Source organism: Onychostoma macrolepis, chromosome 18 (assembly GCF_012432095.1).
Source record: "Onychostoma macrolepis isolate SWU-2019 chromosome 18, ASM1243209v1, whole genome shotgun sequence".
In the NCBI taxonomy this organism is placed as follows: Eukaryota; Metazoa; Chordata; class Actinopteri; order Cypriniformes; family Cyprinidae; genus Onychostoma; species Onychostoma macrolepis.
Window position 1 is genome coordinate 942,501 of NC_081172.1, and position 18,030 is coordinate 960,530.

Consider the following 18,030-nt stretch of genomic DNA (forward strand, 5'->3'; position numbering starts at 1 on the left):
ATATTCCTTTTCCCCCTGAATAACCAGTTTTTGCTGACAAATATACAGTTCTTGAAAACAAAATGACAAAATCACAAAATGAATCGTGGTTGATTTGACCTACATTGACACTCACAGTGTTCGTTATAGTTACTGTTATATAAAGCAGGGAGTCTCTGAATATTGTGTTTGTGTCATAAAGGTTGGGGACTGCTTGTTTATGGGCTGTTGTGACATGTTGTGGTTTATGGGATATATTTTCAGATTGGTTCCTCTCTGACCTGCGATGTTGATGGAGGACACAAACGCAGCGAGCAGCGCCAGAGATTCAGGGATAGATGATGGTGTGAGACCTCCACCCATCAGCACCAGCCCACCCACCGCCGTCAGACCTGCACACACACACACACACACACACATCAGTACATCAGCACACACACACACACACACATATGATCAGGTGTCTCTGATCTCACCTGAGATGGCATTGGTCACTGACATGAGCGGCGAGTGCAGCGCCGGAGTCACGCCCCACACCGTGTGATATCCCACAATTCCAGCGAGGCCAAAGGTCGTCACCATCTGAGTGAAGGCAGCATTAGGAGAGGCGATACCCAAACCCAGCACGGTCGAGAGACCTTCACAACAGCACAGAGAGAGAGTTCCTCCATAACAGCGTTTCATTCATTTGTGCATTTTTTTTTTTTTCCCTCAATCATTAATTAATTAATTTGTTTGTTTGTTAATTTATTAATTTTTTGTGACCCTGCAGCACAAAAGCAGTCATAAGCAGCTCAGGTATATTTGTAGCAATAGCCAACAATACATTGTGTGGGTCAAAATTATCCATTTCTCTTTTTTGCCAAAAAATATTAGGATATTAAGTAAAGATCATGTTCCACGAAGATATTTTGTAAATTTCCTACCGTAAATATATCAAATCTTAATTTTTGATTAGTAATATGCATTGCTAAGAACTTCATTTGAACAACTTTAAAGGTGATTTTCTCAATATTTAGATTTTTTTGCACCCTCAGATTCCAGATTTTCAGATAGTTGTATCTCAGACAAATATTGTCCGATCCTAACAAACCATACATCAATGGAAAGATTATTTATTCAGATTTCAGACGTTGCATAAATCTCAATTTAAAAACAATTGACCCTTATGACTGGTTTTGTGGTCCTGGGTCACATTTAATATTTGTTCAAATGCATTAAATTTATTGCCATATCAGCTACACAGACGATTTCACAGCAGATACAGATTCAACATTCGATAAACACAAATTTCAAATTATTAACATACAAAAATACATAAAAACATACTAAATAACTTTTGTCCAGATTTATAATCATATTCATGCATTCATTCACTGGGCTGTTCATTCATTTGTTTGTTCATCCATCCATTCATTCATTTGTGTATTTGTTCATTCATACATTCATTTATTGATCCGCTCATTAATTAATTAATTCTTTCAATGGCTTGTTTATTCATGTATGCCTTTACTCATGCATTCATTCATTGATCCTTTCATTAGGGATGCATCGATTGTAACTGAGATTTAAAACTGTTGAAAGAAAAGTCTCAATAGCACATATTTAATAAACTACGCATCAATATCTCTGTCCTTTGTGCTTTGAGCTTCTCTGTGCGCTTTGCTTCAAGCGCATGATTCTGTGCACGGGATGCACTTAAGCGCTTTGTGCCGCTCTCTATTGAGGCTTTCATATTATAATACTTTTGCGCAATGAAATATTATTAATAGTAATTTATTAAAATAATTAATTGTTTGCACAAATTGTTTTGATGCACCAAAGTGACAAAGAAAAACTGTAGGTTTTGAACAATGGATGTAAACAATGTATTTCCTTTCTTTCTTACTGTATAATACTGTATTCAGAACCACGAATCCTTACAGTTAAAAAAAAGAAAGAAAAAAGTTTGTTTTCAATCTTGTGTTCATGTTTACCATTAATTTTTCATGGAATTGTTAATCTCTCTGCCAATTACTTTCAGTCTTGTACAGAAATGTACCCAGGAGCTCATGAAAGAAGAGCTTTATGTTTTGAACAACTGTGTTTATATGATATATCCAAAAATATAATATTATTGCGAAAGTGTTTGCAACATAAAACAAATGTTTGCTTTTGAGATGTGTTTGTGATATTTTGAATGCACCGCTTCATTTTGCAAGAGATGTGAGGCATTTTGCATTTTGTGTGCAATTCTTGGATTTGTGTGTAAAGTTTTGAAAAAAAGAGGCAAAGTTTTGAAAATGTGTGAAAGCAGCTGAAAAAAAACTGTAATAATAGTATTTTTGTCATAGATTATGATGATTTTTCATTAAAATGAAGTTGTCTATATTTAGTAGATTGTGTTTAACACAGAAAAGAGTAATGGTCAGATCACCACACTGAGGTATATATACTGAGGTATATTGGAATCGGCCGATACTCAGAATTTTTGGGTTCTGAAAAAATGGTATCGGTGCATCCCTGCCTTTCATTAATTTGCTCATTCGTTCGTTTGGTTTCTGACCTGCTGTGTAGACCCCCGCTGATGTCATGGTGCGTCTGAAAGGGGAGATTACTGCCTTTTTCTCAGCTTCCAGCTCAGCGACGGTCTTCTGTTTGGCGGGTGGCGGCGGCGGAGTGGTTTTTGGCAGCGGCGCGGGGAAAAGATTCTTACCTTGCTGCAAACAGAAAAAAAAAAACATGACTATATGCACACAATCAAACAGATGAAATACAATCGAATCAAAATGTATTCAGACACCTTCTCACATTATATCACAGTTTATTCACTATAGTTTAGAAAATGGTAATAAAATGATAAAGTGACCCTGGACCATAAAACCAGTCTTAAGTGTCAAATTTTCGAAATTGAGATGTATGCATCATCTGAAAGCTGAATAAATAATCTTTGCATTGATGTATGGTTTGTTAGGATCGGACAATATTTGACTGAGATACAACTATTTGAAAATCTGGAATCTGAGGGTGCAAAAAAATCTAAATATTGAGAAAATCACCTTTAAAGTTGTTCAAATTAAGTTCTTAGCAATGCATATTACTAATCAAAAATGAAGTTTTGATATATTTCTGGTAAGAAATTTGCTAAATATCTTCGAGGAACATGACCTTTACTTAATATACTAATGATTTTTGGCATAAAAGAAAAATGTATAATTTTGACCCATACAATGTATTTTTGGCTATTGCTACAAATATACCCCAGAGACTTAAGACTGGTTTTGTGGTCCAAGGTCACATATGAGAAGAACTCAGAGTTAAACTGCCTCAGAACAAATTGATCTTGATAATATCAGATAACTTTGATAGAAAGGTATGTAATGAATTGGGTTGAATAGCTGTCAGCTGTTAAATTTAAGAACAATTTAGCTCAACCAATTACCAAGCAATGCTTCGTTTTGTTCAGTCTGTGTGTAAAAAGCTCACATTAGCAATTAAAGAAAAACATTTAAGCAAAACATGCTCAGCTCAAAGTGTCTGAATAATTTTTGCTCCCAACTTTACTGCTAGTCCACTGTATGAAGAATTTTTGGTTACACTTTATTTCGATCGTCCACTTTAGACATTCTACTAACTATAAATAACTTTGTAACTACATGTCAATTACATGTTAACTAATTGTCATTAATTAGCAACTACATGTCTACTAACTCTCAGTAGGGTAGGTTTAGGGTTAGTAGAATAAGTCGACACATACTTGCAAAGTTTCTCATCATCAGTATGTTGTGAACCCATCAAAATAAAGTGTTAGAAGATATTAAGCAGACAGTCTACTAATACTCTAATGACTACTAGTTCACATGTAGTTGCAAAGTTACTTACTGTTAGTAGAATGTCTAAAGTGGACTATCAGAATAAAGTGTTACTGAATTTTTGGGTGTAATATGTCACAGTTTACTTTATTTTGCTATCCTCACTTACATAAATGAACTATAGTGTCCTGCACCCGCTAGTAAAAAAATATCTGGTGTCTGAATAATCTTTGGGTTGACTGTATATAATGAGGAAGCTTTAGTTTATTTGGGTTCGGTCACCTTCATCACCATCGTCCCTCTGATCACGTGATCCAGCGTCCCGTAGTCGAACTCGTCGCAGGGCTCAAAGTGGAAGAACTCTTTATCAGGGCTGATGGCCTTCAGCAGCTTGATGATGTTGTTGGAGTAGAGCGAGCTGGCCTGCGTGGGCATCCGGCTGGGCAGATCCGCGTAGCCGATGTGGGTCACGCCCGATGGACGTACAGCTCTCCGGGTTTGGTGGTTTCGAAGTTTCCTCCGGCCTCCGCCGCCAGATCCACAACCACCGACCTGCCTCGCATGCTCTCCACCATCTCACGGCACGGAAGGTTCCCCTGCTTAAACCAGCACATGTCCAGGCCCGACTTAAGTTTGCCAATGACCATTTGGATGATCCAGAGGAGTCATGGGAGAAAGTCATGTGGTCAGATGAGACCAAAATAGAACTTTTGGTCATAATTCCACTAAACGTGTTTGGAGGAAGAAGAATGATGAGTACCATCCCAAGAACACCATCCCTACTGTGAAGCATGGGGTGGTAGCATCATGCTTTGGGGTGTTTTTCTGCACATGGGACAGGGCGACTGCACTGTATTAAGGAGAGGATGACCGGGGCCATGTATTGCGAGATTTTGGGGAACAACCTCCTTCCCTCAGTTAGAGCATTGAAGATGGGTCGAGGCTGGGTCTTCCAACATGACAATGACCAAGCACACAGCCAGGATAACCAAGGAGTGGCTCTGTAAGAAGCATATCAAGGTTCTGGCGTGGCCGAGCCAGTCTCCAGACCTAAACCCAATAGAGAATGTTTGAGGGAGCTCAAACTCCGTGTTTCTCAGCGACAGGCCAGAAACCTGACTGATCTAGAGAAGATCTGTGTGGAGGTGGGCCACAATCCCTCCTGCAGTGTGTGCAAACCTGGTGAAAACTACAGGAAACGTTTGACCTCTGTAATTGCAAACAAAGGCTACTGTACCAAATATTAACATTGATTTTCTCAGGTGTTCAAATACTTATTTGCAGCTGTATCATACAAATAAATAGTTAAAAATCATACATTGTGATTTCTGGATTTTTTCTTTTAAATTATGTCTCTCACAGTGGACATGCACCTACGATGACAATTTCAGACCCCTCCATGATTTCTAAGTGGGAAAACTTGCAAAATAGCAGGGTGTTCAAATACTTATTTTCCTCACTGTATACTGAGGTATATTGGAATCGGCCGATACTCAGAATTTTTGGGTTCTGAAAAAATCGTATCGGTGCATCCCTGCCTTTCATTAATTTGCTCATTCGTTCGTTTGGTTTCTGACCTGCTGTGTAGACCCCGCTGATGTCATGGTGCGTCTGAAAGGGAGATTACTGCCTTTTTCTCAGCTTCCAGCTCAGCGACGGTCTTCTGTTTGGCGGGTGGCGGCGGCGGAGTGGTTTTTGGCAGCGGCGCGGGGAAAAGATTCTTACCTTGCTGCAAACAGAAAAAAAAAAACATGAATATATGCACACAATCAAACAGATGAAATACAATCGAATCAAAATGTATTCAGACACCTTCTCACATTATATCACAGTTTATTCACTATAGTTTAGAAAATGGTAGTAAAATGATAAAGTGACCCTGGACCATAAAACCAGTCTTAAGTGTCAAATTTTCGAAATTGAGATGTATGCATCATCTGAAAGCTGAATAAATAATCTTTGCATTGATGTATGGTTTGTTAGGATCGGACAATATTTGTCTGAGATACAACTATTTGAAAATCTGGAATCTGAGGGTGCAAAAAAATCTAAATATTGAGAAAATCACCTTTAAAGTTGTTCAAATTAAGTTCTTAGCAATGCATATTACTAATCAAAAATGAAGTTTTGATATATTTCTGGTAAGAAATTTGCTAAATATCTTCGAGGAACATGACCTTTACTTAATATACTAATGATTTTTGGCATAAAAGAAAAATGTATAATTTTGACCCATACAATGTATTTTTGGCTATTGCTACAAATATACCCCAGAGACTTAAGACTGGTTTTGTGGTCCAAGGTCACATATGAGAAGAACTCAGAGTTAAACTGCCTCAGAACAAATTGATCTTGATAATATCAGATAACTTTGATAGAAAGGTATGTAATGAATTGGGTTGAATAGCTGTCAGCTGTTAAATTTAAGAACAATTTAGCTCAACCAATTACCAAGCAATGCTTCGTTTTGTTCAGTCTGTGTGTAAAAAGCTCACATTAGCAATTAAAGAAAAAACATTTAAGCAAAACATGCTCAGCTCAAAGTGTCTGAATAATTTTTGCTCCCAACTTTTACTGCTAGTCCACTGTATGAAGAATTTTTGGTTACACTTTATTTCGATCGTCCACTTTAGACATTCTACTAACTATAAATAACTTTGTAACTACATGTCAATTACATGTTAACTAATTGTCATTAATTAGCAACTACATGTCTACTAACTCTCAGTAGGGTAGGTTTAGGGTTAGTAGAATAAGTCGACACATACTTGCAAAGTTTCTCATCATCAGTATGTTGTGAACCCATCAAAATAAAGTGTTAGAAGATATTAAGCAGACAGTCTACTAATACTCTAATGACTACTAGTTCACATGTAGTTGCAAAGTTACTTACTGTTAGTAGAATGTCTAAAGTGGACTATCAGAATAAAGTGTTACTGAATTTTTGGGTGTAATATGTCACAGTTTACTTTATTTTGCTATCCTCACTTACATAAATGAACTATAGTGTCCTGCACCCGCTAGTAAAAAAATATCTGGTGTCTGAATAATCTTTGGGTTGACTGTATATAATGAGGAAGCTTTAGTTTATTTGGGTTCGGTCACCTTCATCACCATCGTCCCTCTGATCACGTGATCCAGCGTCCCGTAGTCGAACTCGTCGCAGGGCTCAAAGTGGAAGAACTCTTTATCAGGGCTGATGGCCTTCAGCAGCTTGATGATGTTGTTGGAGTAGAGCGAGCTGGCCTGCGTGGGCATCCGGCTGGGCAGATCCGCGTAGCCGATGTGGGTCACGCCCCGATGGACGTACAGCTCTCCGGGTTTGGTGGTTTCGAAGTTTCCTCCGGCCTCCGCCGCCAGATCCACAACCACCGACCCGTCTCGCATGCTCTCCACCATCTCACGCTTGATCAGCACCGGAGCGCGCTTTCCTGAACACACACGACTGATCAAACTAGGGTTCATGAGGAGCAGTTTAAAGGGTTAGTTCACCCAAAAACAAAAATTAGCCCATGTTTTACTCACCCTTAAGGTATCCTATGTGTATATGACTTTTATTCTTTCAGACGAATCCATTCGGAGTTATATTAAAAACTTCCAAGCTTTATAATGGCAGTGAATGGGTGTTTTTGTTCAACAGTAGTCAAATAAAGCGCATCCATCCATAATAAACCGTGCCTCACACGGCTAATTCGTTTCTAATTCGTGACCGATGTTTTGTTTTACTCTCTCTCTCCTCCATGCTTCCGCATTCATCACTAATCACCAAGCGAAAGTGAGAAAAGTGTTTATAACGTTTTAAATATGGATATTTTTCTTACAAAAATCACTACAGGAGGCCTTTATTCACCTCCCGGAGCCATGTGAGGCACTGTTTATTATGGATGGATGCACTTTATTTGACTACTTTTAGACTGTTGAACAAAAACACTCATTCACTGCCATTATAAAGCTTGGAAGAGCAAGGATAATTTTTAATATAACTCCGAATGGATTCGTCATATACACATAGGATGCCTTGAGGGTGAGTAAAACACAAACACTATGGAAATAAATTTTTACTGAACCTACTGAATTCTGATCACAAATAAAGCAAAAAAGTGCTGTTCTTCCTCAGTGTTTTTGTCTTGTTTTCCAGTGCAAATGTACAAAGATTCTTAGATACATTTGCTGGAGAAGCAAAATAATAAAACATGTCTTGTTTTCTAAGTACCTGATCAAAATGAAGTGAGTTTATGATTAGAACAAATATCTGCCAATGGGCTCAGAAAAATCTACTTAATTCAAAAGGAAAGCAAGCTTTCATTCCCCATTTGTTCTCATTTTAATCATAAACTCACTTGATTTTGTTCAGCTTCTCAGTAAACAAGACCTCATGTGTTCATTTTGCATCTCTAGTAAATGTATCTTGATTTAGGGACATTTAAACGTTTCTACTGGAAAACAAGACAAAAATACAGAGGAAGATATTCGTTTTTGTAGTGCATGCAACATTTAATCATTTGTTTTCTATGCTGTGTTCACCAGGAATCAGAGCCGTGCTGATGACGATGTCGACGTCCTTGCATTGTTTGGCAAACAGACTCATCTCTGCCTCCAGGAACTCTTTAGACATCTCTTTGGCGTATCCTCCGACCCCTTCGCCCGACTCGGCGATGTTTATCTCCAGCGGCTCCGCTCCGAACGACTTGAACTGCTCCAGTGCTGCCGGTCTAACAGGAGACACACAGACAGTCAGAACGGCTTCAGTTTGATCTCAGGTTCAGATTGATAAAGCAACGTCACACACACCTGGTGTCGAATCCTCTGACTATGGCACCCATTGATTTAGCAGCTCCAGCCGCAGCCAGACCCGCGACGCCGCCACCGATAACCAGCACCTACACACACACCGCTCGTTTTAGTAATGTTTACTTTACTAATGCTTCTCTGAGAGCTCGAGAAATCATATTCGATTAGCAAAAGCCTTGTTTATTCACCTGTTTGTGTATATTTGGAGAGTCACACTTAAAAATGTCTGAATGTCAGCATCATGTGTGTGTGTAAAGATACACAAACAAATTTTCAAAACAAAACATTTCACAAAAATAAATTATTTGTAATAGTAAAACATCAGATCGAGTGGAATTTTACATTTACATGTATGTATTTGGCAGATGATTTATTCTACACTGTAAAAAAAAGAAAAAAAAGAAAAGTTGAGCAAACTTAAAAATTTAAGGTAACCAGCTTCAGCAGATTTTTAGTTTTCTCAACTTTTTGTTTTAAGTTTATGCAACAAAAAGTTGAGAAAACTCAAAAATTTGCTGAAGCTGGTTTGCTCAACAGTTTTTTTTACAGTGTAGCTTTTTTTTAAATTTTTTTGGAGTTCATACATTCTCTGGGACTCAAAACAAGGTATCTGCAGAGTTTTTAAAAAATAATTCAAGACTTTAAAAAACCTGCACCAGCAAATAAAATTAATACTGTATGTTTATTCAGAACAAAGCCATAGAACCTCAAAATAAATGATGTATCTCGGATTGTTTTACTTAATTTAACATATTCAACTCCAAACAGGGTAACTACAAGTATAAATACATGTTTAATTCAATGTATACCAGTACGGAATTTATCACATGGTCAATATTGGATTTTAATGATACAATAATAACGTGTTTAAACTTGTACTAATACTAGTACAATCTATACTAGTAAAATATTAGTAAAAATACAATACTACAAAGATCTGTATATTAATTAAATGTGTTAAATAATATTCCAAATGTTACCGTCCTGTGACCTTTTTAAGTATAATAATCAAATTTTTAAGTATAATAATCACATTAGGCCGTATTGTGATTCCTGGTTTTCAGTCACCAAGATTTTAAATCTCTTAAAATAATAATTAAGACATTTGTTATACCATTTAAGATGTTTAAAACTTCATACGGCTTTAAATTAGAATTTTGGACATTTTAAGGGATTTAAGGACCCTGAAAACTGATAAAAAGTTTCTGAGACACAAGGATACTGACACTAGACTATCAGTGTTATTTTATTTACGTCACTCAGATACTATTATAGTTTTTGTTTTCATTTTCTGCTTTCATATTAATTTTTGTTAAAGTTTTAGTTTTTTTTTTGTGCGTATTTTGCCATTTTTATTCGGTTTTGTTGTTTTGTTTTTATAAATGTAACTATAGAGTTTTTATTTCAGTTTTAGCGTCAGTTATTTTAGTACATCAAGTTGAAATGAAAATAAGACATTTTGCCTTGGAAACTTTGGAAATGATCTGAAATAAACAGTTTTTAACCCTTTAACTGTCACCCCCATTTTTAAATATAGACATAAAAATGCTCTATTCAAACTTAAATTGTTATACAGTAATTCATGAATGAATACATTTTGTAATATGATTTTGAAGTACCGTTTCCATGGTAATTCTATGTCTGATTTTAAAATGGTTTCCACAGGAAAAAATTTTGAGGTTTTAAGCTTTCAACTGATATGTATTTTATGATGATTTCTAAAGCGAGATAGGGGGAAAGGCAACGAAAAAATACTTTTTGTGACAAAGATCAGAACTCCTGTTAAGATGTAGATATTTGAGGTGCACTCTTGCCATAAATGAATCTATTACTGTTCCTACATAATTTGTTCTACAAAAAAACAGTGGTTGAATGGACCTTTCCAACTATTTGTGTCCCTGCAGCACAAAAGCAGTCATAAGCAGCACAGGTATATTTGTAGCAATAGCCAACAATACATTGTATGGGTCAAAATTATCCATTTTTCCTTTATGCCAAAAATCATTAGGATATTAAATAAAGATCATGTTCCATGAAAATATTTAGTAAATTTCTTGCCGTAAATATATCAAATCTTAATTTTTGATTAGTGATATGCATTGCTAAGAACTTCATTTGAACAACTTTAAAGGTGATTTTCTCAATATTTAGATTTTTTTGCACCCTCAGATTCCAGATTTTCAAATAGTTGCATCTCAGTCAAATATTGTCCGATCCTAACAAACCATACATCAATGGAAAGCTTATTTATTCAGCTTATGACTGGTTTTGTGGTCCAGGGTCACATATATAGTTTGTCATGATTAGATGACAGTTAAGGGTGACAGTTAAGAGGTTAAATTTAATGGACATTTATTTTACTTGAAGTAACAATTTTAATTTTTTATTTATGGTTTTAGCTTTAGTTTTAGTTAACTATAATAATAATGGACAGACGTGTTCTGTACCTTCGCCGGAGGAACTTTTCCTGCTGCTGTGATCTGACCAGTGAAAAACCTTCCAAAGTGATTGGCTGCGAGAACCACAGCCTTATACCTGAGGACAAGAGCGTTATGAATGAGATTATCATCATCACACAGAGATCTCACACACACACACACAGAGCGTGATCGGCGGTCTCGTCTCACCCTGCGATGTTGGCCATGGAGCTGAGCGCGTCGTATCCCTGTGCGATGGTGACCCGTGGTACCTGGTCCATCGCCAGCACCGTACACTGCTGTTTGCTCAGTCTGTCCATCAGCTCGGGGTTCTGCGCCGGGTAGACGAAGCTCACCAGTGTGGATCTGGGCTTCAGGAGGTCTGCCTCATGCATCCGCAAACCCTCGTTAAACACTGGCGCTCGAACCTGCGACACACGTCAGATGCAAATCACTAAAACACACACAAAAACACTCATAATATGAGCTGAAACAGTCAGTGTTAAGGCCTGTTCACGAGATGTAAACTCAGAATTGAGATATGAACTCAAAATTGCGAGATATGAACTCAGAATTGCGAGATATGAACTCAGAATTACGATATGAACTCAGAATTGAGATATAATCTCAGAATTGCGAGATATGAACTCAGAATTGAGATATAATCTCAGAATTGCGAGATATGAACTCAGAATTGAGATATATGAACTCAGAATTGAGATATGAACTCAGAATTGCGAGATATAATCTCAGAATTGCGAGATATGAACTCAGAATTGAGATATGAACTCAGAATTGCGAGATATGAACTCAGAATTGAGATATGAACTCAGAATTGAGATATGAACTCAGAATTGAGATATGAACTCAGAATTGAGATATGAACTCAGAATTGAGATATGAACTCAGAATTGAGATATAATCTCAGAATTGCGAGATATGAACTCAGAATTGAGATATGAACTCAGAATTGAGATATAATCTCAGAATTGCGAGATATGAACTCAGAATTGAGATATGAACTCAGAATTGAGATATATGAATTTAGAATTGCGATATGAACTCAGAATTGAGATATGAACTCAGAATTGAGATATGAACTCAGAACTGCGATATGAACTCAGAATTGCGAGATATAATCTCAGAATTGCGAGATATGAACTCAGAATTGAGATATGAAATCAGAATTGAGATATGAACTCAGAATTGAGATATGAACTCAGAATTGCGAGATATAATCTCAGAATTGCGAGATATGAACTCAGAATTGAGATATGAACTCAGAATTGAGATATGAACTCAGAATTGAGATATGAACTCAGAATTGCGAGATATAATCTCAGAATTGAGATATGAACTCAGAATTGAGATATGAACTCAGAATTGAGATATGAACTCAGAATTGAGATATAATCTCAGAATTGCGAGATATGAACTCAGAATTGAGATATGAACTCAGAATTGAGATATGAACTCAGAATTGAGATATGAACTCAGAATTGCGAGATATAATCTCAGAATTGCGAGATATGAACTCAGAATTGAGATATGAACTCAGAATTGCGAGATATGAACTCAGAATTGAGATATGAACTCAGAATTGCGAGATATGAACTCAGAATTGAGATATGAAATCAGAATTGAGATATGAACTCAGAATTGAGATATGAACTCAGAATTGAGATATAATCTCAGAATTGCGAGATATGAACTCAGAATTGAGATATGAACTCAGAATTGAGATATAATCTCAGAATTGCGAGATATGAACTCAGAATTGAGATATGAACTCAGAATTGAGATATATGAATTTAGAATTGCGATATGAACTCAGAATTGAGATATGAACTCAGAATTGCGATATGAACTCAGAATTGCGAGATATAATCTCAGAATTGCGAGATATGAACTCAGAATTGAGATATATGAATTTAGAATTGCGACATGAACTCAGAATTGAGATATAATCTCAGAATTGTAGATATGAACTCAGAATTGAGATATGAAATCAGAATTGAGATATGAACTCAGAATTGAGATATGAACTCAGAATTACGAGATATGATCTCAGAATTGCGAGATATGAACTCAGAATTGCGAGATATGAACTCAGAATTGAGATATGAACTCAGAATTGAGATATGAACTCAGAATTGCGAGATATAATCTCAGAATTGCGAGATATGAACTCAGAATTGAGATATGAACTCAGAATTGAGATATGAACTCAGAATTGCGAGATATGAACTCAGAATTGAGATATGAAATCAGAATTGCGAGATATAATCTCAGAATTGCGAGATATGAACTCAGAATTGAGATATGAACTCAGAATTGCGAGATATGAACTCAGAATTGAGATATGAACTCAGAATTACGAGATATGAACTCCATTGTATCACATCAGTACCAAAGCAGGTGTAATTGCTGTGGTTATGCATCTGCTGAAGGACATAAACCGCTTTATAGTTTTATATAGCAGCCTGAACCTGGTTTAAACAGACATGTTTCTCACCTTCAGGACCAGATCTGATCCAAACGCTCCCTTGGTGTCGGTGATCTGGGCTCCGGCGGCCCGGTACTGATCGTCAGAGAACTTGGCTTCACGTCCGGCGCCGGACTCCACCTGCACCCTGAAGCCCTGTTTGACCAGCAACTCTGCGCCCACGGGCGACACGGCCACCCGCCGCTCATTCTGATAGATCTCCTTAGGAACGCCCACCAGCACCTCTTTATATCGCACTCCTAACACACACACAGAGACAGGAAGAATACACCTACATTAGGAACATCCCAGAACACCCCAGGAACTTTATAGTAATGTGCTAAAAAACAACTCAGGACTCTTTGGCAACCAGCAACAACACTCCAGAATTGTAGTGGTGAGTTTTGGACAGCAAATATCATTTACAGTATTTTCAGAAAAGAAAATTCACAATCTACTTAGAATTACTATAGATTAACTCTAACCTAAATCCTAACCATAAATTGAAAACCTATTTAATAAGACATTATTCAAAGGCTCTGTGAAGCCTTTTTCTATGGAAGTATATTAATTAAAAAAAATGTAAAGTTATTGTGAATTTTTATCTCACTATTCTGTCTTTTCTCCTGACAATTCAGCTCAGAATCAAGAGATATGAACTCAGAATTGCGATAAACTCAGAATTGCGGGAAATGAACTCAGAATTGCGATAAACTCAGAATTGCGATAAACTCAGAATTGCGATAAACTCAGAATTGCGGGAAATTAACTCAGAATTACAATTGACTACAGTATATGGTGAAAACTACAGTATATGGTGAAGCTGCACACTCTATTTGGACATTAAGCAAAATATATGATCAGGCCTCCTCATCTCCCTTAACATAAGTTGAGGCCCCCTGTCTACTTCCTAAAAGCAGAATGGAGACACAGCCAAAAAAGGTAAAACAACTATGTATGAAATGTATTGAACACGCCTAGAGAAAAACTGTATAAAAAGAGTATACGGACACAAATTCGATAGATTACTCTGCAGAGTTCTCTCGGCTTCATTTGTCTTCGATAAATAAAGCCTATCTTCTGGCATCAAAACCCCAAGACTTCAAGAGTGATTCTTCATAGAAAAGGCAGAAGCCACCACACAATAAACTCAATTGCAAGATGTAAACTCCGAATTGAGATATGAACTCAGAATTGAGATATGAACTCAGAATTGCAATAAACTCATAATTGTGGGAAATTAACTCAGAATAGCGATAAACTCAATTGCGAGATGTAAACTCCGAATTGCAAGATATGAACTCAGAACTGAGATATGAACTCAGAACTGCAATAAACTCATAATTGCAAGATATGATCTCAGAATTGTGAGATATGAACTCAGAATTGCGATAAACTCAATTGCGAGATGTAAACTCCGAATTGCAAGATATGAACTCAGAACTGAGATATGAATTCAGAATTGCGATAAACTCATAATTGCAAGATATGATCTCAGAATTCTGAGATATGAACTCAGAATTGCGATAAAGTCAGAATTGTGAGATATGAACTCAGAATCGCAATAAACTCAGAACTGCGAGATGTGAACTCAGAATTGTGAGATATGAACTCAGAATTGTGATAAACTCATAATTGCGGAAATGAACTCATAATTGCGATAAACTCAGAATTGCGATAAACTCATAATTGTGGGAAATTAACTCAGAATTACAATTGACTACAGTATATGGTGAAGCTGCACACTCTATTTGGACATTAAGCAAAATATATGATCAGGCCTCCTCATCTCCCTTAACATAAGTTGAGGCCCCTGTCTACTTCCTAAAAGCAGAATGGAGACACAGCCAAAAAGGTAAAACAACTATGTATGAAATGTATTGAACACGCCTAGAGAAAACTGTATAAAAAGAGTATACGGACACAAATTCGATAGATTACTCTGCAGAGTTCTCTCGGCTTCATTTGTCTTCGATAAATAAAGCCTATCTTCTGGCATCAAAACCCCAAGACTTCAAGAGTGATTCTTCATAGAAAAGGCAGAAGCCACCACACAATAAACTCAATTGCAAGATGTAAACTCCGAATTGCAAGATATGAACTCAGAATTGAGATATGAACTCAGAATTGCAATAAACTCATAATTGTGGGAAATTAACTCAGAATAGCGATAAACTCAATTGCGAGATGTAAACTCCGAATTGCAAGATATGAACTCAGAACTGAGATATGAACTCAGAACTGCAATAAACTCATAATTGCAAGATATGATCTCAGAATTGTGAGATATGAACTCAGAATTGCGATAAACTCAATTGCGAGATGTAAACTCCGAATTGCAAGATATGAACTCAGAACTGAGATATGAATTCAGAATTGCGATAAACTCATAATTGCAAGATATGATCTCAGAATTCTGAGATATGAACTCAGAATTGCGATAAAGTCAGAATTGTGAGATATGAACTCAGAATCGCAATAAACTCAGAACTGCGAGATGTGAACTCAGAATTGTGAGATATGAACTCAGAATTGTGATAAACTCATAATTGCGGGAAATGAACTCATAATTGCGATAAACTCAATTGCGAGATGTAAACTCCGAATTGCAAGATATGAACTCAGAACTGAGATATGAACTCAGAATTGCAATAAACTCAGAATTGCAAGATATGAACTCATAATTGCGATAAACTCAATTGCGAGATGTAAACTCCGAATTGCAAGATATGAACTCAGAACTGAGATATGAACTCAGAACTGCAATAAACTCATAATTGCAAGATATGATCTCAGAATTGCGATAAACTCAATTGCGAGATGTAAACTCCGAATTGCAAGATATGAACTCAGAACTGAGACATGAACTCAGAATCGCACAATATAAACTCAGAATTGCGATAAACTCAGAATTGCGATAAACTCAGAATTGCAAGATATGAACTCAGGATTGAGATATGAACTCTGAATTGCGACATATGAACTCTGAATTGTGAAGTATGAACTCAGCACTGCGAGCCAAACTCAGAATTGAGATATGAACTCAGAATTGTGAGATACGAACTCAGAATTGCAATAAACTTAGAATTGCAAGATGAAAACTCAGAATTGTGAGACAAAACTTTGAATTCTGAGAAAAACATTGCAGTTCCATTTTTATTCTGTGGTTCAAATAAGCGTCCATAGTTTTCCGTGAAGTGTGTAGCTCCCACAATGCTCTTTTCCAGGTTTTACAGTACATCTATTTCACAGTGCAACAGTGGAAACATTGAGTGCACACACAGACAGGCGGCATCCAGCGCTGCTCAGCGTCACGGGCGGATCAGCTAACACATTTCTCTCCATAATTGGCATCACGACATCCAATCAGATCGAGGCAGCAGACATTATTAGAAGCTCATTGGCAGAGATCCAGTGGCAGAGTCGCACAAACATAAACTAAAGGGAAGTGACATGCAATGATAAGGACACTTCACGAGGACATTGAGAGCGAAAGATCATCTCGATTTCACCTTTAACTGACCTCGCTTATCTCCACCACAGAACGATACATTCACATGTGTTACATCACTCGACACTTTCAGCTGAAAATAAGACACTTTCTGAGAGCTCCTGCTCTAGTTTGACCTCCCATGAACCGAGTTATAGATCTGAGGAGCCCGCCTCACCTTTATGAGCCTGTTGATCATACAGAACAGGGAAGGTCTGGAAGAATCTTCTCCCCGGCCGCTGCACAGAGCAGCAGGTCACGCAGCGCAGCAGACACGCCATGTCTCAGACGTCTGAGGAACAAAACACACAGTCTCAGCAGCACACACACACGCTCGCTGTCAGACGCAGACACACATGTTCCAGCAGCGGCGCGGCCGGGCGAAGACACCTGCCGCTCTCGGACCGCAACGCGAGATCACTGACCAGTGACGAGAGAACAGGGAAACATGCCAACACACACTCACACACTGCACAGATGCATTAGATCATATTTATTACCGTTTTTTTTCAACTGCTTACACACATATTCAAAACTTTGCCCCTTTTTTCAAAACTTTACACACAAATCCAAGAACTGCACACACAAAATGCAAAATGCCTCACATCTCTTGCAAAACAAAGCACTGCATTCAAAATATCAAAAAGTTTGCAAACACCTTTGCCATAATATTAATCCCTGTTAGATTTTTGTGTGTTACATAGAGAATTGTGTGTTGTGTTTTGCAAGAAGTGTTTTATGAAATTGAAAAGGCTGAGAATTAGTGTATAGTTTTGCAGATTCAGCGTGTGCTTCTTGCATTTGAGTGTCAGCTTTCAGAAACTGTGTGACAAGTAAAGATTTTGTGTGTAAGCAGTTGAAAAAAAACTAATAAACTAATCTTTGTGTTGACTCTAAACAATAAACAATCACTGAGTTAAAATACAGTGCTTTATCCACCGTGCAGGACTCGCTTTTCCTTCTGCTGACCTCAATCATAACCTGGATCTCATCTCTGATCTTAATGCCTTAATGTCTTAAAGGAACAGTACACCCAAAAATGAGAATCCGAGATATAGATGAGTGAATGGGTGCCGT

General features: G+C 37.2%; 1 protein-coding gene across 1 annotated transcript in view; it reads right to left on the bottom strand.

Moving 5' to 3' along the window:
• Window positions 1-17,370, bottom strand: part of LOC131524561 (NAD(P) transhydrogenase, mitochondrial-like) — a 32,627-nt gene extending 15,257 nt beyond the window's left edge. Inside the window, exons 1-10 of the mRNA XM_058751752.1 lie at window positions 17,132-17,370; window positions 13,494-13,723; window positions 11,189-11,406; window positions 11,009-11,096; window positions 8,562-8,650; window positions 8,295-8,482; window positions 6,876-7,201; window positions 2,525-2,678; window positions 456-617; window positions 261-371 (exon numbers count right to left, since the gene is read on the bottom strand). Of these exons, the coding sequence (XP_058607735.1) occupies window positions 261-371; window positions 456-617; window positions 2,525-2,678; window positions 6,876-7,201; window positions 8,295-8,482; window positions 8,562-8,650; window positions 11,009-11,096; window positions 11,189-11,406; window positions 13,494-13,723; window positions 17,132-17,234 (1,669 nt within the window). The 5' untranslated portion in view covers window positions 17,235-17,370. The remainder of the gene's footprint in view (window positions 1-260; window positions 372-455; window positions 618-2,524; window positions 2,679-6,875; window positions 7,202-8,294; window positions 8,483-8,561; window positions 8,651-11,008; window positions 11,097-11,188; window positions 11,407-13,493; window positions 13,724-17,131) is intronic.
• Window positions 17,371-18,030: the final 660 nt, after the last annotated feature.